The sequence below is a fragment of the Triturus cristatus genome, chromosome 9 (genome assembly GCF_964204655.1).
Source record: "Triturus cristatus chromosome 9, aTriCri1.1, whole genome shotgun sequence".
In the NCBI taxonomy this organism is placed as follows: domain Eukaryota; kingdom Metazoa; phylum Chordata; class Amphibia; order Caudata; family Salamandridae; genus Triturus; species Triturus cristatus.
In genome coordinates, this window is record NC_140592.1 from 517623556 (window position 1) to 517647428 (window position 23873).

The 23873-nt window shown below is 46.7% G+C and overlaps 1 protein-coding gene across 3 annotated transcripts in view; it reads right to left on the minus strand.

Annotated features, from left to right (window-relative positions):
- Window positions 1-6355: 6355 nt before the first annotated feature.
- Window positions 6356-23873, minus strand: part of SPTBN2 (spectrin beta, non-erythrocytic 2) — a 935599-nt gene continuing 918081 nt past the window's right edge. For all 3 annotated transcript variants that reach the window (XM_085625501.1, XM_085625502.1, XM_085625503.1), the window contains one exon: window positions 6356-8843. In XM_085625501.1, the coding sequence (XP_085481627.1) occupies window positions 8613-8843 (231 nt within the window). In that variant the 3' untranslated portion in view covers window positions 6356-8612. The remainder of the gene's footprint in view (window positions 8844-23873) is intronic.

Consider the following 23873-nt stretch of genomic DNA (forward strand, 5'->3'; position numbering starts at 1 on the left):
GAGCAACGCCATTCCGACTCTGTGTCTTCGGAGATGAGGATGGGGCTGCAACAGCCGGTGGGTGTCTGCATCTCCGAAGGCACCGACTTCGGGTCGGATGCCGGGGGTGGTCGCGTAGGCACAACCGGCACCAAACCGAATCCGGAATTGGATCCCCTAGGCCCCGCCGGCGCTGGAGAGATGACGTCAAATCTGGTGGGTCCCCTTTTGACCCCATAGGGCCTGGAGGCTCACTAGAGGGGTTGGCCCGCTCAAATTCACAGCACATGGCCTCATAGAACTCTTTTACTTGAGTGGGGGTTGCTCTGGCTCCTGGAAACGAAGTCGACCCGGGCTCAGGCTCCGCAGAACCATGCCAAGAGAGTCAGTGCTTCTTACCTCTTTGTCGACGGATGACAGCAGAGGTAAAGATGAAGTCCACTTGGACTTCTTTTTGTGCTGCTTCCCTGACTGTCCGGAGGGCCTCGAATGGGAGGAAGAGGACATGGGGCGCCAAGAGCGGTCCCGCAGCCTCCTTTTCTTCGATCAGGACCTGGATCTCCGTGGAGTCTCGTTGGCCGGTGTCGAATGTTGGGCCGCAAGAAGCTTCAAAGCTTGCTTCCGAACGGCCTCTAGAACCATGGCCGACAGTCCGAGCTCAACTTCGAGTTGTGGTCGCGCTCGAGACACCAAAGGCTGGCGAGGTGGGGGATCGTTAACCAGCATAGCACGGTGACAAGCACCACACGGCTTAAACCCTGTCTTCCTCGAAGACATCCTTTCACTAACGATGGAAAAAATTTCCATAGTCGACAAAAAATCAAAAAAGGCCTGTCAAAAAGAGACATAGGGGTATCTCTTCCCGGATCGGTGCTTAACTGGCGCGGAAAGAAAATACCTGATGTCCGTGGGTCTGGGTGGCACCTATATATATGACCATGATGTCATAACCGACACCAACTACGTCACGCGGAGCCGAAAGGAGCCACCCTGAGAGTGCACGCAAGGGGTACTGCTCACACATAAGTTTCCGGATCATCCTGACATTTGAGACATTCTAAGAAGATTTCTGCCCTACATTTAATAATAACACAAAATGTTTTTAGTACCCTTTTAAAGAAAATAGGTACAAGATCCTGTAAAGAAGCAGTTTTGTTTTGCTTTAATAGCACGGATGGAATTCTGATAAAAAAAATTGTAGAATACATGGTTAATGTCCTAGATGGGCAAGACGCCAAACAGGTTAAAGACTGATTATCAAGTTTATAGAACATTGCGTTAATTTTAATACGATTTTAATGGATATGTGAATAATCTATTTATTACATTTTATTGGATGGTTTTAATTAACTACAAATAAATAAATTTGCATGATAAGTTACACGATGTTGCTCCCACATCTCACTCATATGAGGCTTATGAGGAAATGAAATTAGTTCCTCCATCAAATATTGGAAGGAGGGCCCTCGCTACAACCTTGGCACTTTTACTCCTGAGGGGTACCACTTCGGGATACAGGGTGGCATTGTCCACCCCAGCAAAAATACACTTGTTCCATGAAGCAGAGAAGTGCATTTATGTACCAAATATACTCAACCTCTCATTTTAAATGGCACACCATCTATTGGTAGTTGTACCAACAGTGCCTTGATTTTACCTCCACGACTCGCTACTCACTTGACAATTTTGGCAGAGTTCTACAAAACTTCCTCTACATCCTGACACATAACTGGTCAGTAGGACAAACGTTTTAACCTGTCCTTGTCAATGCTCAAGTGCCATGATAAAAGTACATCAAGGGATAATAACAACAAAGTTTCTATGTGCTTAAGGAATTACCAGCTTCTTGCTGGCTCTGGGTTCTGGAACCACAGGTTCATTATACAGCACCCTGTTCTGCTAGATCACAAAGTGTTATCAACTATTGCAGTTGCAAATTGTACTTGGGCTACCTTGCTTAGGCATCTTAGAGCTGGATACTCTTCCAGAGCAGATAACACCTGATGCTATGGCATTGACCCAGACCCAATACTACCTTTCTTTCCATCTGGAGCAGGGAAATTCCACTCTATAAGTGACCACAGCGTCCTCCTTAGGCTGACATACAGCCTTTGCTCTGACCAGCAGAGCAAATGTTTTTCACTCCATGTAGGCCTCTGTCCCTAGCAATAGCTTGGGCACTATCATGCCATTAATCAGCAGCCACGCAGCACCTTGCCATTGACTTCAACCTCAATCACTGCAAGATTGCACTCACCACTGGCCACCAGGCTGTTGAAAATGGTACCACTGAGGATCTCCTCAGGTTTGAGCTACTTACTACTAACCAAAGTCCTAAAGGTTCCCTTGGGGCAGGAGTCTCTACCCCGCCACCCCCAATTTATATCCACCTCACCCCATTGGTGTTCAGATCAATGTGCTTAAAGGCATCTGGATCCCTTTCCAAATGTCCACAGCAACTGGAGTGCTTGCCAGCTGAGCCCTCACTGGTACTCAGTTCTACTGATAACATAGGCTAATCAGAGGTTTGTCTAGCACAGGGTCCTTACCTAGACACTCCTTCTTGTAATGCCCTTCCTTTTGACACATAAAACAGGTTACTGCCTAAGGTCGGGAGTTGTTCCTTTTTAACTCCCTACTACCTCTGGTTGACTAGAAACCCAGTTCACCTTAGGCTTCGGTCCCAGTCGGGCCCCTTGGGAACCATTCTGGCTCTTTCCTTCTGGCCTGGAACCATTCTCTTCTGAGGTCTTCTCCCTTTTGGCTTGGAGGGCCCTTGTCCGCATAGTTAACTAACCACTGGTCAGCCAACACAGCAAGCTCTTCTGGATGCATCTCAGTAAGTTCAGACAAGTACTACAAATGGGTTAGAGCCCTCTTCCCTGAGTCGGTCTGATGTCATTACCTGATTTAGGGGCTAGTCATTTTTCAAATGAAACACAAACCGCCTTTTTGCTCTCATGGAATCTGCATGGACTGGGCTGGTTTCAACCCAAATTGCCTAAGCTCAGCATGCTTCATGCACTCATACCTCATCTGTTATTTTCATGCATCATGCAAAAGGGACCTGACTCAACAGAGTCACTGCCCTAGATTTCTCATTTAGACTTTGAGCCTAACATGCAATCCCAGAAGTGTTGAACTACCCTACAATGTCGATGCCGGACACATACATGTGTATCCCTCCCTTTGGTAACTTGCTTGTGGATTCTTTGGACTTTTTAAGAAGAGCAGGGGGTCTATTCCCAGAGCATACCCATTGTTTCTGCTAACCTGAACTTTTCTTTCCAGGACTGTTGTCTCCCGTTCCAATTTTCTGTCTTTTTCGTGCCTCTCCTGTTCCCTATTCTTCTCTTCCCTTGCCTCACTCATCCAATCAATCCCTTCTCTGCTTATGTGCATCCCAGTGGGCTAACATGAGTTGCTCCCTCTTGAACTCCCTAAGCCTTAACCTCAGACTCTTCCTTAGCGTTCTGGAGTGCTAGCTGAAGTTTCAAGGTCTCAGCAAAATCTGGTCTATTCAAGGGTGTAATCCCTGGGCAGGGGTCATGGAATTACGACAGATGGATGGAGGGATTGTCTTTGGAAAATTCTAGAACTCAATCTAGTAGACACTGTGGGGCACAGTACAGGGGAAACCTGCACCTGGTGACTCAGTCCACAGTACTCTTCACTAGAATATCTTCTACTGAACCCAATTCTGAGTTTCCAGGAACCTTCTCCTAGTCCACGAGAGCAGGTTTTTCCCATTGATCAAGCATGAAATATATAATGATCTCTTTATCTAGGAGCCCCCAACTACGGGGCGGGGGGGGGGGGGGGGGGGAGCCTAGGCAGCACTGTGGAGTTGAACAATGTTTGAATCGCTTGAAAGTGAGTGGAGTCTGGCTCGTTGAGATTTTCCACAGCAAGACAGAAGCTCCCCCACCCAAACAAGCTAGGAATGCACCCTGTTGCAAAGGTGTCTAGCAATGTCAGATGTCTAGTTGCCCCTTCCTTCTGGGTGCATCTCTGTCTTGTTTAACCACTGACTGCTTTCACAAGTTGATGGGCATCTTTCTAGGTATTGACCTGTTTGAGTGAGGTCACCTACTGATGATTTATTCTGGGAGCCCCCTCAACACCAGTGAAGTTGGACCCTAGTTTGAGGAGGGGAAATCTGGGCAAGCTAGCTGGAATTTCTGCCCAATCTTTAAACTAAAGTTGCAGACAGTGGTTGTGTAAACCAAAAATCAGCTCTGAGTCCTGTTCTGGGCGTTCTGCCCCTTTGCTTATTGCCCTAATCTGGTGCAGCAGTCTCGGTCACAAGGTGTGAGGAGGATGGAGGGGTTCATACAGGAGCCTCCTTTCAGGAGAAACCAAAAACAAGGGTTCAAATGCAAGGGAGGCTATGCCACTTGAATACCCATCAGCCTGTGAAGAAGGAGAAGCTCTGCCAGAGAATACAAAAGGCCAAGAAATGGAAAGATAAACTTCCATGCTTCAATGAGGGCCCTCTGCATCCTTTCCTTAACACTCCTTAGCCTAACCCGCTGCATAGGATCCCTGTGATACCCTGGTGTAGACAGATAATTCAAATCTGCTGTCTGGGCTTTCCCTTCAACCCACTGCCTTGGATACCATTTGAAAATAAAGCTTACAAATGGAACCCAGAGTGGATATTGCCATGTGTGTCATGCTCCATACAACATCTACATACCCTATACTGCACACACTTGTGATGTCCATGTCCCACATGGCTGAATGAAGGACCCAGTTGCAGAGGTCTAGCAGACTAATTTAAAAACAAGGCAAAAGTTGGTAGGCCACTCTCCTTAGCATGCAACCAGTCAAACAGTCTGTCCTACTAACATATCTCTATCCCCACTCAATCCTCTAAAGCCTGGTGAGCGTCCAGTACTCATGTTCATCAAAGAAGGGTGATCACATTGTGCCCTTCTGTCCACAGTGCTAGGTCCTGTGCATCATAAAAATACCTCCAGTACACATGCATGATGATTGTGCGTGTTGAGGCAGGGATCAAAATTCGCAACAGCTTGCTTTATTGAATCCAAGGCCTGGGTGCATGCTTACCAGAGCCATACAGGGGACCCTTACCCAACAATTTGATGTTAAGTATCGATTACACTGCTGAATGTGGTGGGCAGCTAAAGCTGCTTGTAGTGAGACAACAATAAGTATACATATGTAAAGTATTAGTTTTGCTGCTGTATGTGACAGGCAGCTAAAGCGGCCTGTGGTGAGACCGCAAATGAGGGTCTCCAATTGCGGGCCAACAGAAAACTGAGAATGGGGAACCTCCATTTTGTGCTTTAATCAGTGTCCTTGCATAATAAATACTCCATTTATACAGCACATAGGAACCGGCACATATGTACGACATTGACAGCACACGTTCAATGGATACGAAGGACCCTAGATAGGGGCTAGATGGATTTTACTTAAGGGGGCTTCCCTTTTACGGGTAAATATTTGGAAGCACTGTCACCAACCTTCAGTCTCTCCAGAAACCAGTAATGAGGGACCACATATAGCTGGGGACAATCAAGGACAGCTTAGCATCCTACAAGGCAAACAATAAGAACAGCTGGTACAGGCCCCATTAGTCCTGGGATTTAAAATTATTGGTGGAAAACCAACAGGGTAGGCCACAGGGTGGTACATCTGACACAGTGGGGGACCTTCAACTTTGTAGTAGGAATGTCTGCAGTATAACAAAGTTTGCATTTGGAACTTTTAGAATCAACGCATGCCAGCAGAATAGATCAAAAATTATGTTACTGTCAGGATGGTGAGAATGGAAACAGAGGGTATGTGTTGAGGCCTAAACTACAGGATCATCAAAGAGTTTTGCAAGCTAAGAATCTACTTCTTGAATACAAGAGCACACCAGCTCTACACGGTGAAGGCTTGTGCTGAGAAGGATCTGCCAAATTTGTTGATCAGACGAACTGGGGCATACCAGATGTAGTATGTGTGTCTGGCCCTGGTCCGAGCCAGTGCATACCTTAATTGGATGTGCCTAGCACGAATTAAAGCCTTGCACCTTATTCAGATATTCCCTGCATGAGACCATAACTCATTACTCATTGTGACTAGCTTGGAACAGCAAATTATCTTAACTCCTCACTGCTGCGGAAGCTGAAGTAGCACTTACAATCGTCTCAGTTTTAAGAGTGTGTGCTATATAACCTTTTTACTTCACTCATTCTACTGGCATGAATAAACCAGCTCGTCACTTAAATACACAGAGGAAGGAAAGAAAAAAATCTAAGTTAAAAATCATCCACCTCCAAAGAAAACCAGACTTCTAGGAGCAGAGTTTCACACATGGGTGTGGACAATCAATGTCTGGGCATAAAAACACGATTATGAAAGCTGTTCTCTACACAGAGTCACTTTTATTTCAGAGTTTCTGTTGAAAAATAAACAGATGCCACTGCAAACACATTGATAATGCTTCTACTAGAGTACGCAAAACAGCCTGAACACGTCGATCTTTGTTAAAAGAAAGGACTAACCATTACATGGACAAGAAATCTCTCTGGGCGTCATCTTATGCAAAACTGGAAATAAAGGGTGCATGTGGAAACCTATATGCATACCTCTAAGTTGGGGAAAGTCTGTAAATGCATCTAATTGTTCAAACCCCTGTACAGCTGTCACACAGTATAAATGAAACTGATCCTTTTCCTTTCGGATTCACATTTTGTTGCCAAGACAAAGCGATCAATAGTGCATGTGCCGATGAATGCTGCGGCTTCTGTGCAATACAAAGCCCTTGCTCTAGTTCTGCCTTTTGGAGGACATATTGTTGATTTTAAAGACTTTTGTGACCAATCAATTGCATCCATGATCTCCCCTTTCCTTTCAATAAACTGTTAAAGGGCATGCTGGGCATCCCTCCACAGAATGCTCAACTGGAGAAAGACTCGGAGCAGATAGGGCACTGTTTTAACAAAGGAGTCTTAATTTTAGCAGAACCCCCTGTGCCTCAAATTCTTTATTCGTGTTGCTTCATCTGCTGTAGGCATAATATACCCATTTTTTTCACAGGATTATCAGAATTCGTTTCTGCTATATTAAAGGCTTGATGCTTTCTGCCTTCTAACACCAGACAAGGTTGTCAGGTTGATGACTATAGCAGATCATTAACACAATGCAAAGTGATACAACCTATTGTTTTCCCCCTTCCTTGTGAGCTGTGTGGTCTTGTGCTGCCATCATCTGATGCCAAATTTGCACTTTTGCATTCCTTTGGGATGCCTCCGGTTTATTTTAACATCTTCTATAGGTCTACATAGATTGTCGGATTAACCAATCACTCAGGATCATAGGTTCTTGAAATTTTAACCGTGAGCCTCCCCCAGAGCTATGACAAAATCCACATACGTGTTGGACTGTGCAATACACAGTATCAGTTGTGCACGCTAAGAACTCATTGCTGCCTCTGCCCACAAACATGTTGCAGAGTCCCAGTAATCCATTCATCACAGCTGTGAGGGTCAACAAATTCTCCTCTGATACATGTTAGCAGGTGGCTCCCGCTCTTCATATCAGGACAGTCCATTTGAGTTTCCTGTAGTATATCCCCTTCAGTGGAATGTACATTAGTCGCCCAGCTATGCTGAGTACCAAGACACCTTAGTGTGCTTTGCGTACTAAGATGACTTGGAGCTGACAAATAAGTCCACTGTTCTGAAGAGTAAACGACAAACATATTAGTAACAACAAGAGGCGACCCCAAGATGCAGGAAAGCAGCTGTACAAAGGGTCACCAGGAACAAACATGCCTCAATCACAGAAGGAATTATTTTTGCGTTTATATCACTTAGTGATTCTGACCTCATGGGCAACAATTTGGCACCTTGCACTCTGATAAACAAGCTTTGGAAGAAAGATTCTTGTCTACTGTTCCCCTATGGAGTCTGATACTAATCATACAAGGACTTTCAGAGGATGGCTGAGAGGGTCTGGAACGGAACCTGCTTGAGGCATTCTTTACAAACCCACAGTTTTGAATGCCACCTAGCCTCAGAACACAACTCTGCCTATCTTTGGTGAGGTGCACCCTGTAGATACTGCACGATTATTCTTTTAACAAGTAACTATGTTTAAAATGGAAACCCGATTAAGAAGGCTTAAAAAATGAAGTAAAAACAATCAAAAAGCTTTAAAAAGCTTATTAAAACCAAAAATACAGAGACAGATAAAACCAGCATTAACCCCGGACAGTGAAAGAAGCAGCAAAATTTTGCAACATTACAAAATGCAAGTGCAGAACGCACCATGCTTTTCACACATTTTTCACTTTTTTCAATATACCCTCCCCCCCTCCCCCCCCCCCGCCAAAATGGGATATTTCTTTCCCACCCCTCAGTCTAAATCCCGGCATCATTACGATGTCATCACAGCTGAAGTCAAGTGCTGTCCTGGTCCACAAAACCGCATAGTCTCCGTTGTTTTTCACCTTCGATCTTTCAATTGGAGATATACACATATATATATTTATATATAAAATGCATTATTGACATAATCCCGAGTCCCTTCCATTAGTTCCATGGATTAAATAGTGTTAATATTTAGAATATATCTGCGTTTTCTGGAATGGTTTGTTGGGTCGTAATGAAGTCTTATTTCTTCTTGAAGAAGCTGAACCTCTTTTCTCTGTCTTTTTCTTTGCCATCCTTGTTGCGTAGTGTTACAGCTCCTTCTGTGCCACTGTTGGGTGATACTGGTGGCATGGTCATGGCACGGGTCATCCCTTTTGGGGTGATGGGCGATAAATCATCTAGGTCCCCTTGTGGCGTTAATGGAGATGTGGTTGTGAGATTGATCGCTCTCATCCAGCTGCTCATCTCCACCTGGAAAAAGGATGATGTTTGGTTAGCAAAAATGGAAGCAGATTGACAAGGTAAGCATGTAGACCCCATAGAGTTGGTTGAAGAGGTCAATTAAAGTATTTTCGTTACAAACACCATGTTTTGAAAGCTTGTTGGTAAAATGCAGCCAGTTTATCGCCTTATGTGGTCTGTACGAGCAAAGCACGCAGAAAACTATTTGGGCCTTAACAGCTGTGCGGGTAATATACAGGCAAACATTTTTTTAATAACATTTCATCCTGTTGCATTAAAACATGCCAACAAGCAAAACTATTCATGACGACCACAGCTTCTAGACATGTAAATGTATACTGTAAAAGGTAAACCACCATGTGACAAAAGTAGCAGCACACTCCTCACAAAGACCCAAACTGGCAAAAACAAATCTATAGTTATTTTTTCAAATGAACAGAATTTGAGAATCTTGGCTCATTTTAATTGGCATAAACTCACACCTCGTTTTCTGACACTAATTTGTAAGCTCTGGTAAGAACTCCTAACCTTCCCCTTCTTTCGAGTCCAAACAGGTACCAACTCAAGCGCACATGTACAATTGGAAAATTAGAACCCTTCCAGGATGTTCAAATGAAACCCAAAATGCCCCCTGCCAGAATACGATATAATATCCATTCAAAATCGCTTGCACCTCAAACGAAAGATCAGTTGCTCATATGGTAATAGCATACGTCAAGGTGCAAAACTTTTAAGGTGAATAACATTTTCCTTATGCTGCAAAGGTGGTCATGCAACAAAGAGAAACCTTCCCCACAATAGCATCTGGTTTTGAATCCAAAGGCAGCTTTTATGTCAGTAAATTGCCTGAGCGCCTTATGTTAAGGTACTTAATGTTTCTAACTCTAGAATGCTAATACATGTCTTTGTAGTTGCCTTGTGACTTGTAAAGCCTACTCCTTTATTTTCCATTCAACTACAATAGTGATTAAGGCACTGTAAAATCTATTTACATATGTCAAGTTCAAGTAGATGACCAATTTCTATGTTTGTGTCCTGTGTACAATACTACTGACACATCATCTTCAGCCTCTTATGGGATGTCAGCCATGAACAGTCTTTAAGGCTAGCATCTGACACTTTGGTGAAAAAAGCAAAAAGATCTGATGAACAAGAGCATGTAATGCAAAACTAAGCAATTTTGGATTTGGCATCAGAACAAATCATTTCCTTAGATTTGATAATTGGACGAAATGCTAAAATGTTTTGGTGGTAGATCTTGTTGCCTCTATGACTTTGTTAACTCGATCTTCAAGTAGCCAATTTTCCGAATTTCAGGACCAACGCTGCCAAGTATAGTGGGTAGGTTGAATCTTGCTGGGTGGGTACAGCCAAATCTCCATGAGTTGCTAGATTTACGAATGGTCTATCCAGTTCAAGTAGGATCATTGTCCTCCTTGAATTCTTAGTCTTTTGGATGAACTACAGGCCAAAGTAATCTTGCTTCTACCACTCAAGTCCCTGTTGGAAACTGTAGCATGTTATGCTTTAAGGAACATATTCCTTTCCCTTGACTAACGCCACAATGTTCAAGCTTCTCTTCCAACAACTATTTTGATTACGTTTCTGAAAATCTTGTACGCAGTTTAATGTAGATGACTACAGTCTCTAAAAAAAAAAGTCTGGGGAGCAGATTTGCATTATTTAGACCTATTCGTAGGTAGTGTTGGTTTATTTTTACAATCTAGCCGCAAAGGGAAAAAAACATTTTCTGCTGGAGCCCACTCTAGCACCTCTACTAGAAACTCCGTGGAGTAATAAAAGCCTCTGCTACAAAGTCATAATTTTAGGACGCCCTTTATACATGGCCATAAAACACATCTGGCAAGGACAGACCTGCAGGACACATCTCGGGTTTAATATGGAGATTCTGCTTTTTAATCAAACTATATAATGTTATAGTGTGGCCTGTGGGCTCTTAAGGATAATTCTCCTCCATCCAGATCCCCTTCAAGCTATTGGGACGTTGTTAGAATCTACTCCTGTGTATCCATAGTCTGACAGCTAAGTGTTCTAATTAAATCCTAATCAACTGAAGTTTGTAGCTTACAATTGTTTTTTGAGAACTTAAACCCTCTTTGGGCCAGCGCGGTCTTAAGAAGGATGCGTACTTTGAGATCAACCATCAATGTTTCTTCATCTGCCTGCCCATTCCCAGGCTCTTAAGAACCACAGCAGCAGACACATATTAAAAGGTGGAGGACCCCCCCGTGAGCAAGAAGATTGGATTCTGGTGTTTGTGGAGAAAGGAATACTGAGACTGCACTTGATTCGGATGATCTCCTGTGATGCAGAGTGAGTCTCCGACTGAGCTGATGGGGGCACCTTGGTATAGACCGCATTTCAGTCTCAAGTCTGAGATAGGGCACGGAGGAGCATAGATTGCTATGGCGTAGCCAGTGCCACGGTTAACCTACTGGGGTCAGACAAACGGTAAGCATCAATGCAAGTAGTTGGACGAACAGAGTATGGACCCAGCAGTTGTCAGCTTACCTCACATCTGTCACAATGGGATGTGTAGACATCACATCAAGAGCTCAGAGGTTGCAGCCCCCAGCTGATTCGCTTGCAGAGATGATCCAGCTACTACCTTATTTAGAGTCTTGCCTGTTTCACTTTACGCTTGATGCCAATAACTAGTAACAAACACCGCAGGAAGTAAAGCAACAAGTGTCTCTATACGCCGGTCTCTGCAGTGACTAAAAGAGACACGACCTCAACTCCCTGAGGAATCCAATTTGGCACAAGGCTGTGCTCTACAGCTGTGACTTAAGGGAAAAGCCAGGCTTAATTAAAGTTTCATTCAAGGAGGTGGAACAAAAAATTCAAGAGATAGAGGCAGTGGAGGGACAAATTCAGGCAGTGGAGGGACAAATTCACAGCACTGGAGGGATGGTACATAAAATGCTGGTACACCGGAGGTGGTGGTGCCACTTGAAACCAAAGCGGTGAAGGTACCCATACATAAGATGTTTGATAACTTATGGAGAGACACATACAAATATATCTAGAAGTTCTAGCTGAGGTCTCTGATACGGCTCTTCCTCGGAACTCACTGATCTAGTAGATGACATATTGAGGTTGGTTAGTGCAGATTATATAAGAAGGTATTCTTTTGTCTCTCTGCTATCATTTTCCTTCATTCACTCATGGCAAATTGTTGTTTAAAAAATGTTTTTAAATGGTAAAGTCTATTTTACATGTTGTGAGGGACAGTTGAGCCTATTTTCTTCTATCCCAGTGAGAGAGCGATGCTCTTTCTGTGATGTTTTATTGTGCTTTATTAACTGATAGGTCTCGCAAATGTCTGCGTTAATGCCTAATCGATTTAAACTTAAAAAACACTTTTGGTTCAAGTGCGTTTTTTGCATTGAGAACCTTGTTTTCACCCTCACAGCTCCTTTTATTAAGCGCCTGGGTACCATTTTGGGTGACCAGTGCTCTACACAAATCAACATAACATTTATGAGGACTTATTATGGGATGAGAGCTTTTCGTGCTACTGATGTGCCTTTAAGTGCCAAGCTGGATGGGAAACTCTTTGCTTATTTTGAGGCAGGCACCATTATACATAAATGATGATGTTCCAGAAAAGATGGCACCTAATATGTAAAGCTTGGATTGCCCTGTACAAACAACTATTTCCATGTTGTACACCCTGTTAGCAATCAAAGACATGCATAGGCAGTGTCTGGGGTTTAAGGTTGTGGTTTTTTGGAGAGAAAACAAAATCAGTCCCTCAGCCCCATAAGGCTAGTATGAAACCTTAAGTCACTGCCTCTTTGAGTGCCTCTTCCTTTGTAAGGTATGTTTTATCCCGTTCAAAGCGACATGGTCTACATGAATCTCAAGATGTTTTGGTGGATGGGCACTTTTCTCCCTCTAAATACAGCTACCTCTATTTTTGCTAGTGAGAGAGCAGTTAAAGTCTAAGAACTTTAATCAAAGACTTATATTTACTGCTATATTGCAGCCACAGCATAAAAGCTATACCCTGGCCTATTCTAGCCTCAGACACCAGTTCAATCCATCTATGCTTTACTTCCCATGATTATGGGGCCTACTCACAAACTGCATTTTGCATTACATGAATTAGTACAGCAGGACTACTCATGTACTACAAAAATGCTATCTACTAGACTAACGGTGGAAAACCTTTGCGCCTCTGCCACTTCTATCCTTCCCGTGTGGAAGTCTCAGCCATGTGTGTGCAGTAAATGAAGGCGCAACGGTGGATATTGCTTCAAAAATGGGCAATACGTACTACAAAACTACAAAATGGTATGGATTTAGGGAGAAGTAAGGAGGGGTTTGGGGTGGGATGAGGAAATTATTGAGGGACATGCTAATTCAAACATCCCATCCATCAAGAAAAGTAAGACCACTGCTATTCACAAACTACAATTCTAAAGTTGCTAAACCCTAAAATACCAGAAAACAATCCGAAAAGTACCCCAGTTTTGCCTGGGAGTAAGTCTAGCCACTCACAGATAAATCAACATACTACTATAGAAAATAAAAGGGACAAGGACACAATAAAATCCCATAGAAATTAATTACATTATTTTGACTTTAATATTAAAAATATAGACACTATTTTATAAGTTATGAACTAATGTAGCATTTTAAAAATGACTTCTTTGTAAAAATAAAAAAACGTAAACTAATAGGTTAATGTATTCAAAAACAATTTACTTACCTTCGGTAACGATGTATCTGTAAGAAACATTAGTTAGTTAGATTCCTCACCTTAGAATATCCCCAGGCGTCAGGCTGGATCCAGAAAGATTTTTGTAGCAATACCCCTTGCGCGTCGCTAGGCGTCGTCTGCGGCTCCGCGTCCGTCGTCGGCATCGTGCGCCGGAATGACGTAGTCGGAGTACTTAGACGCCGCCCTCGCGCGCTGACGTCAGTTCTTATACATAGCTTACCGCGCCAGGGACGCTGAGCCATGCAAGAGACCGACACTGGTGCCAAAAAATCTAGGGCCCTGAAAGGGAGAACCTTAACCCTAGATGTCGGTTCGCAGAACGGGGAGGCTGGGTGGGTCGGTGAGGAATCTAACTAACTAATGTTTCTTACAGATACATCGTTACCGAAGGTAAGTAACTTGTTCATCTGAAAGAAACACGTTAGTTAGATTCCTCACCTTCGAATAGATACCCCAGCAATACCAACCCCGGAGGTGGGCCTGCGAACCAAGATCACACCAGAAAGTCCTGGAGAACAGAACGGCCAAAGTGGCCATCTCTCGGGACTGGGCTGTCCAGACAATAGTGCCTGGCGAACGTGTGCAATGAAGCCCACGTCGCCGCCTGACAGATGTCCTGCAAGGGGACTCCCCGTCCCAGGGCAGTTGTCGCCGCTGTGGCTCGGGTGGAATGGGCTCTCAGCCCAACAGGAGGGACCTTTTTCGCCAAGGAATAGCAGAGTTTAATACATAACACGACCCATCGTGAGATGGTCCGCTTGTGCACAGCTTTACCCTTCTTCGCACCTACATATCCAACAAAAAGTTGGTCGTCCACCCGGAACTGTTTTGTGCGGTCCAAATAAAAGGACATCGCACGTTTTGGGTCCAGACGGTGGAGCCTCTCTTCATCTTTTGAAGGATGCGGAGGCGGAAAGAGGTGGGCAGCGTGACAGATTGCCCGATGTGAAAGGGAGTCACGACTTTAGGAAGAAAAGAAGGACGTGTCCGGAGGATAACCTTATCCGGATGAACCGAAAGGAAGGGAGGTTTAGCTGACAGAGCCTGGAGCTCACTCACCCGCCTAGCGGAGGTGATAGCCACCAGGAAGGCAGTTTTCAGAGTCAGTAGTCGAATGGGACAGTTGTGAAGGGGCTCAAAGGGAGTGCACATCAGAAAAGTGAGAACAAGGTTCAAGTCCCATTGAGGCATTACGAAGGGAACAGGAGGGAACATATGAGTAATGCCCTTGAGAAAACGTGAGACAACAGGGGACTTGAAAAGAGAAGGCTGATCAGGAAGCCTTAAGAAAGCAGAGATTGCAGCAAGATAACCCTTCAAGGTGCCCAGAGCAGAGCCCTGCTGGGCCAAAGAAAGAAGAAAGAATAAACCTCAGAAAGAGGGGCAGAAAAGGGATCCACAGCCTTTGCTGTGCACCATGCCACAAATGTGTGCCACCGGCAGGCGTATACCATCTTTGTGATGGGACTCCTGGCTGCCAGAATGACATCACAGACTTCAGGAGGCAAGTCAAATGGCATCAACTGTCGCCGCTCAATCTCCACGCATGGAGGTGGAGGCTGGACAGGTTCGGGTGGAGGACCGTCCCCTGCTGCTGCGACAGAAGGTCCTCCTGAAGAGGCAGTCGTATCGGGGGATTGATGGACATACTGAGTAGCTCGGGATACCAGTACCTTCGTGCCCAATCCGGAGCCACGAAGATGACTCGCGCCTGATCTTCTTCAGCACTCTGGGCAGAAGTGGTATAGGCGGAAAGGCATACAACAGACCGCAACTCCACTCGCGACAAAAAGCGTCTCCGAGCAAGTGCCGCCTTGGAAATTCCAACGCGCAGAACTGCTGACATTGCGCGTTCTCTTCGGTGGCGAATAGATCTAACCAAGGCTCTCCCCACTGCAGAAAGAGACCTTGCGCCACGTCCGAGTGCAGACGCCATTCGTGATCCATCATGCACCGGCGGCTGAGTTCGTCTGCTCTGGCGTTCAGAGAGCCCACCAGATGTGGAACCACCAGGCTGATGCCCTGATGTTCCAGCCTGACAAAAGGTCCACGACCCCACCCCGCCCTGTTTGTTGCAATACCACATGGCGGTGGTGTTGTCCGTGAACACCTGCACGACACTTCCCCGGACAGAGGGAAGGAAGGCTTTTAGTGCAAGTCGGATCGCCCTCAGCTCCAATAGGTTGATATGGAGCCGAGTCTCCGCCGGAGACCAGAGTCCTCTGATCTCTGTCTCTCCCATATGGCCCCCCCATCCCAGGAGGGACGCATCCGTCACTACGACATGCTCCGGTTGGGGTAGGGAGAGGGATCTGCTGCTGACCCAATCGCGATTCGTGAGCCACCACTGCAGCTGGTTCGCAGTGCCCTCCGAGATCAAGACATGGTCGGACAGGTTGCCTCGATGCTGGGCCCACTGAAACTTCAGGTCCCACTGCAGAGCCCGCATCCGCCACCTGGCGTGAGGTACCAACAGGATGCAGGAGGCCATCAGCCCCCGAAGCCGCAGCACCAACCTGTCCGAAACCCAGGACCGAGCCCGGAAGATGGAAATCAGGGCCTGAATGTCCCGGACCCACTGTTCCGGCGGATAGACCTGGAACTGCGCCGAATCGAGAACCGCCCCAATGAAAAGGAGCTTCTGGGAGGGACTCAGGTGCGACTTCGGCACATTGATGGAGAACCCCAGCGAGTGCAGGAGGTAGGCCGTAGTCTGGAGGTGGGAGACGACTGCCAGGGGCAAGCCCGCCTTCAACAGCCAGTCATCGAGATAGGGGAAGACTGGAACGCCTGATCGGCACAGATGAGCTGCGACCACCACCATCACTTTCGTGAACACCCGAGGGGCACTGGTGAGGCCGAAGGGGAGCACGGTGAGCTGAAAGTGCTCCCGACCCACCGTGAATCACAGGTAACGCCGGTGATGTGGAAATAAGCGTCCTGCAAGTCCAACGCTACCATCCAGTCTCCAGGGTCTAGGGCAGCCAGAACCTGAGCTAAAGTGAGCATCTTAAACCGGTCCTTCCATAGGAAGGCGTTGACGCTCCTGAGGTCCAAGATCGGACGTAGGCCCCCCTTTGCCCTTCTTGGGAACCAGAAAGTAGTGGGAATAACAACCACGACCTACTTCCGGACCAGGAACGCGCTCGACGGCCTCTTTGGTCAAGAGGGCCGAAACTTCCTCCCGTTGAAGATGCACATGATCCCCCGACATACGGTGGTTCTGCGGTGGCATGGCTGGAAGGGGAGGGAGTAGCCCCTTCGGACGATTTGCAGCACCCACCTGTCCGACGTGATGGAGCGCCAGTGGAGCAGGTGATGGCGAACTCTGCCGCCCACTGGTGTTGAATGGGCCTGAAAGCTCGGACTAGGAGGGCTTTGAGGCGGATGCTGCTGGGGTGGATGTGGACTGACCGGCACGTTGACCTCCAGTACCGCCTCGGCGGAATCCACGTCCAGGTTGGTTCTGCGGCCGGTGGCTGGGCGGACGTGAGGAGGCGCCCCATCCTTGGCCACAAAAGGGACGAAAGGCGGAAGTTTGCGGCCGCGGGGCCAAAAGAGCCAAGGACTTGGCCGTGGCCCGGGAGTCCTTGAACCGAGCCAGCGCACTGTCCGCCTTCTCACCAAAAAGACGAGTGCCATCAAAGGGCATGTCCATGAGGGAATTCTGGACATCCCCCGAAAATGACGTGGACCTCAGCCAGGCGTGACGCCGAAGCGCCACCGTGGTGGAAATCGCCCGACCCAGCGAGTCCGTGGTGTCAAGTCCACACCATATGGTGTGCCGTGCTGCATCTCGCCCATCAGCAAGTGCTTGAGTGAGCCGTGTCCGGACCTCCACCGGGCACGAGAGCAGCACGTCCTCCACCGCATCCCACAGAGAGTGGGAATCACGGTCCAAAATGCAAGCGGTATTTAAAGACCGCAGCCCCAAACTCAGGGACGAGAACAGTTTCTTGCCATCCTGTTCCAACCTCTTGGATTCCTGATCCGGAGGAGCGGACGGGAAGGAGGATTGGGAAGTTGAGTCCTGGATAACCAGACTCTCGGGGGTGGGGTGTTGGGAGAGGAAACTGGGGTCGCCCGGAGCAGGGCGGTGGCGCCGGGCAACGTTCCGGTCCACAGGAGGGACTGTGGAGGGCTTGGACCAAGTGCCTTGCAGAACGTCAAGGAGGGCCTCATTAAACTGCAGCAGAGGCTCAGTGGAGCTTGCTGTCGGTTGAAGGACCTCTGTGAGGACGTTAGTTCTCACGGCCACAGCAGGCAACTCTAGCCATAAGGCTTTGGCCGCCTTGCGCAGCACCACTGACAGGGCTGCACCCTCCTCCGAGGCCACAGTCGGAGGAGAGATGAAACCAGCGTCCGGGGAGGTATCCAGACCGCTGGCATCCCCCAATTCCTCTGCCCAGTCCTCGTCATCCGATTCCCGATAAACAGGAGGAATGATCGGAGCCGGGCAGTAGATGAAGCGTTCACCAACGGCACCGGTAGCGGCGCCGGGCCCGGACCGGGGCTAAACTGAGTAACGACGTCGTCCGGGGACGGCGTCGGAGGTGGAACCGGTGTCGGCGCCGGCAGAGGGGGCGCCGTGAGGTCGACCGGCGCCGACCGAGATCCAGGCCTGGATCCCTCGGGGACCTGCGGCCTCGGGGCCGGAGCTGTCGACGGCGCCGGAGCCGCCGGCACGCGAGGTCGCCCAGTCGAACCTGCGGGGCCCGAAGGCGCGCCTACAGGCGTCGACGGCAGAGCCAGGCCCCTCATGGCCGAGAGGAAGGCACTGACCTCTGCCGGAGTCGCGTCAGTCCCAGGGACCGGCGGGTATGGGGACGGACGCGGCTCCTGCGGCTCCGACGGAGCTGCGGGAGTGGGACCACCCTGACCCTCAGCAGAGTCGCGCAACCGGCAAGGGGAGTCCGAAGAGCGATGTCGTCTCTTGGACTTCTTGGAGAGCTTCGACTTACCCGAAGACCCCGATGAGCGATGACGATGGCTGCGGCTCCGCGACCGGTCCTTGGACCTCCTCCTGGACCGAGAGCGGCGTGGAGCCGAGTGCCAAAGCTCGAGAAGCTTACGGGACCGCTCCCGCCTAGCTTTCGACGTCAAGGCCTGGCAATCGAGGCACGACTCCGCGTCATGGTCGGCCCCCAGGCAATAAGGGCACCGGCGATGGTGATCCGTCACCGACATCAGGCGATGACAGGTGTCACAGGCTTTGAAACCAGGCATCTTACCGGCACCAGAGTCAAGTCGATAGACCAAAATAAGTCAAAAAAGTTAGTTAAAAAATGACTAGGGGTAAGCTCTTCCCGGATTGGCGCTTACTGGCGCGGAAAAAAGAAGAACTGACGTCAGCGCGCGAGGGCGGCGTCTAAGTACTCCGACTACGTCATTCCAGCACACGACGCCGACGATGGACGCGGAGCCGCAGACGACGCCTGACGCACAAGGGGTATTGCTACAAAAATCTTTCCGGATCCAGCCTGACGCCTGGGGATATTCTAAGGTGAGGAATCTAACTAACGTGTTTCTTTCAGATCAATTAACTTAATCAGATTTAGTAAATATTAAATAAATATTCACATGCTAGTGTGAGTGAGTTTTTACATTTACTTAAAAAAATATATAAAATAAGTTAATATATTTTAGCTTAAAAAAATATTAGTCCAAATCAGAAAGGAAAAAGATTCAACAAATGTAATAGCTTGTCATTCACTTCCATAAAATAAGAGTTCTGTGTCACATTCAATGCGTCATAGTACTTAACAGGCCACAATAATCATCCAATCTTGCAATTAATGTTCACAGAATAGTTTCAACAGAATTGCAAGTTATCTTCAGCAAACAGTACCATCAATTCAAAGGAACAATAACAACCATATTTTAGTTATATAAATATGTAATAATGATTTAACTTGATGAGTTAATGTGCTGTAGCATTCAGTTAGTTCTAGGTTATTTTTAATTATTTTTCAATTTAATTTTTAATCATAATATGGTTATATATATTTTTTTTATGAATGGGAGGTTTAGAGAGCGTGAGGCGGCTACTCTGAGGAGTGCCTCCGTGCTAAAATTGTTTTTTTTTCAAACGAAAGAAAAAAGCTCATTAATGTTCCCTATACCTAACCACAGGCAGTGCTCTTCTCGGGTGGCACAGATCTCCGGCTAGGTGTAAAAAGTTACTAGTAGTAACTTGCCCTCATAACTTTACTCTTAGATGTCTCCCTCCAAAAGTCCACACTGGGGTTTTAATCTACACTGCTAAATGGTGACTAGCAGAAACGAATATATTTACAGCTAATTACAAACAAGCAAATAAACCTATATGTGTAAATTTACCTTGGTGGCAAGGGCCCTACCTTTTCCTAAGACTGTAGGTGGTCGTGGACCTAAAAATGCAATTCTAGAATTTCTTATGAAAGATCTACTTTTGAACAACATTAATTTTGCAGCAATATCAGTTTGGGCCTGATGAGAGGAACAAGTTACTTACCGTAGGTAAGTATCTTTCAGGTGCAAACTCCAACTACTTGCAGATTCCTCACCAACTGAATCCCCCTCCAGGTGCCAGACTGGGTCCGGAAATTTTAAATAACGCTCCTAAGTCAATAGGTGGCTTCTCAGCTCCATCTCGGTTTCCCGTTGCATATAGGGCTCCAACCCGGTGCAGTGACGTATGTTCCCCATCCTTTCTCCCAACCAAGAGGCAGAGACCAGGTCGATATGATTGAGCAAAATTGCAGTGTTCCAAAACTAACTTGGGAATTTATAAACAGATGTAGGACCATTATTCAGAACAGAGACGTGTGGGATAATTGAGGAATCTCCAGGATGATAGATCATCCACCAAAACGAAAATGCTACTTACCCTGTAAGCATTTCTTTATAGCATGTAGTGCTGTACATTCACATGCTCAGAATACTCCTGCCATACAGTGTTGGGCTCAGATACCTTCAAGTTGGTTTTGTTCTAAGGAGTCTTTTGAGTCATAAGAAGTGCTAGGACTCCTCCCCTAAGTGTACAATGTGCATGGGCACCGACTCCATGTTAGATTGCTTTTCGCACAGTGGGTGAGAGTATAAGATGAATGAATCGCAATGTGTAGTGCAAAGAAGACGAGTCTCCGGGGAAAAGGCCGGGCGCATGTGAATCTACAGCACTAAGTACAGAGGCTTACAGGGTAAGAAGCATTTTCTGCTCGTAACATATGTGGCTGTTGTGAGAAGCTGACTTTCCGTTGCAGTAAGCCCCCACTTTTTGCCAGACTACCTACTTTACCTCTGCCTACCTTTTGGGATCCACTGGACTCTGTGCCCACTATACCTCATTTTGGTATAGTATATACAGAGCCAGCTTCCTACATCTGTAGATACTCATGCTTATCATAGGCTGTAAAACAGTGCCCTAAATTAGTGGTGGCAAGTATGTGGATTATGCAGATATCTGAAATAAAGCCCTTAACACTGTCTGGTCGGCCAAGGCCTGCTGACGGGTCACGATGTCCACACAGGTGTGCTTGATAAGGTGTGTGGTATGAATCAGGTGGCTTCCTTGCAAATATCCACTAGCGGTATGTTTCCTAGTAAGGCAATGGCTGCTCCTTTGTGCACCTTGGGCAGAGCAGATAAAACCCTTTATACATTGTGACAGCAGGTTTGAATACACTAGACTATCCACCTAGCTATGCCTACACTGGGCTTGAGATAACGTTTCTTAGGCTTTGGAAAGGAGACAAAGGGCTGGTCCGATTAAGAAAATAGCCTGGTCCTGTGCTCTCTTGACATCCAAGGTGAACAGTGCTCTTTCTGCAACTGAATCTGGTTGCAGAAAGAAGACTGGGAGCTCTATGGTCTGGTTAAGATGGAAATGTGGCACAACCTTAGGGGGGAACTTAGGATTGGTTCTAAGGACACCCTTCTCCTTGTGGAGGTTGCGGGGTGAGCGCTTGCAGCTCGCTAATGCGCCTAAGCTATGTTATGGCCATGAGGCAGGCCAACTTCCAGTAGAGAAACTGAAGTGGACAAGAATGAATTGGTTCAAAGGGTGGTCCAATAAGCCTGTTGAGGGCTACAGTGAGATTCCATACATGAACAGGGGTGACTCTAGGGGTATCACCCTCTTGATGCCATTCTTGAAGGCCTTAGCAAAGGGAATTCTGAAGAGGGATGTCTGTTCCGTGTTCTACAAGTACTGTGCAACTGTGGAAGTGTAGGCAAATGCAGATGTAGGCAAGGCCTACTTTCTACAATTGAAAGAGGTAGGCAAAGGTATACTGGGAAGTAGATCTTAGCGGGTCAAGGTTTTTGGGGATGTAGTGGTGCCAGTTTTGATATGCTTTTTAACAGTCCGTGCTGCGGACAGTCGAGCTTCTTTAAGATGGACATACATTCTTGAAGAAGGGTGAGGTACCCGAATTCTAGGACATTAAGGGCCAAATTGCAAGGTTAGGCTGTGTGTGATCTAGACACCTGACTTGAGCTTACCACTGTGTGAAAAGGTCCAGCCTTAGTGGGAGTCTTTTGCCAGGGCTGAGGGATTTCTAAAGGAGGGTGGAGTGCCACGGCTCCCTAGCCTGGGTTGACACTACTAGATTGATGTTTAGTGAAGTTTGCATGAATTTCTTCCGTATGAAGGGAAGCAGCAGGAGAGGTGGAAATGCAAAGGCAAACATCCCATACCAATTCATCCATTCTGCATTACCCATTGACTGTGGGTACCTGGCGGCAAAGTTCTGGCATTTTGAGTTTTCCAGGGTGGCGAACTGTGGGGAGACACAATGCTGGCAATATGTATGAAGAACATGAGGTTGGCATTCCCACTCAGGGACTTGATGATATGCCTGACTGAGCAGGTTCGCAAAGTCGTCTGCCCCGGGAGATGCAGATCCATTAGGTGAATGTTGTGGCGGTGTATCCAATGCTAAATCCCACGGGTTACTTGGGAAAGCTGGCGGTAGTGTGTGCCGGCCTGCTTATGAAGGTAACACAGGGAGATTATGTTGTGCGTTTTGATGAGGACTACATTGCCCTGAACGACAGGACAAAGTTAATGTCTAGGAGTACCATGATGAAGGTGCCAAAGCTTGGTCGAGACAGACACGATGGGAGAGTAACCAAATGGGCCCAATGAAAACACGTTTCACACACAACTTCGGAGCCCACACAGTGCACGCCTGAACCTAACGGTAGAAAAACATGGAGTCAGGCTAATGAGCATTAAACACTAAGAGGAAGAGTCACATCACATCTTCGAATAAAAACAACGTGCAAATGTCCCAACCCAACACTAGATGGCAGGAGTATGCTAAGGATACGTATTTACAGCCATACATGCTACGAACAGGTTGTTACCAAAAGTAAGTAACTTGTTCTTTTGACAGATACTTCTATCTGCAGAATCTTTACCTTTCCGATCAAAATCCGAGCAGTATAACTCAGGTGTTGGGCCTGTGGAGATGATCAAGCCAAGAAGTCCCACTATACCGATCTGGCAAAATGGCCATCTCAGTGGACTGTGCAGTTGAGACAATAATTCCTTGTAAATCTGTGAACTGAGACCCACATTGCAATACAGCAAATATCCAGCACATGAATGACCATGAAAGCACTGAGTAGGTGATATTTTCCCTATTGGAAGGGGCTCAAGTTGCCTGCAGGAGGTTCCCTTTTGACAAGGCCATAGCAGATCTTTATACAAAGGAGGATCCAGCTGGAAATACTCAGCTCCTGCATTATTTTGCCCTTCTTTAAGCTAGTATTTCCCAAGAAAAGTTGCAGGCCATGTCAAAATAAAAACTGAGCACCATAGGAAGGTACAGCCTGCGCAGCATCTCCTCCTCCTTCTCGGTGGGGTGAAGTGGTAAGTAGAATGTCAGCAAGTTATTAACTGGCCCATGTAAGGAAAGAAGCTTTAGCCTGCAAGATGAGCTGTCTGAAAAGAATGAAGTGAAAAAAGCTTGAACAGACGAAGCCTTCTAAAATGTCTGGCCAACTTAATAGTGATCAGAAAGACAGCCTTCAGAACCACTAGTTGCAAAGGACAACTTGAACTGGTTTAAAAGGCAAACGCATTAAGAAGGTGGGCACGAAAGTAAAGTCCACTGAAGCATAACAAATAGTGAAAGGGAAACAAATGAACCAATCCCGTGTACTCGTTCGGAAAGCAAACATATCAGGAAGGTGAGCATCAAAGTAAAGTCCACTGAGGCGTAGTAAATAGTGAAAGGGAAACAAATTAACTAATCCTTCCAGAAAGTGAGTAATCATAAAAGATTCAAACATCGATCACT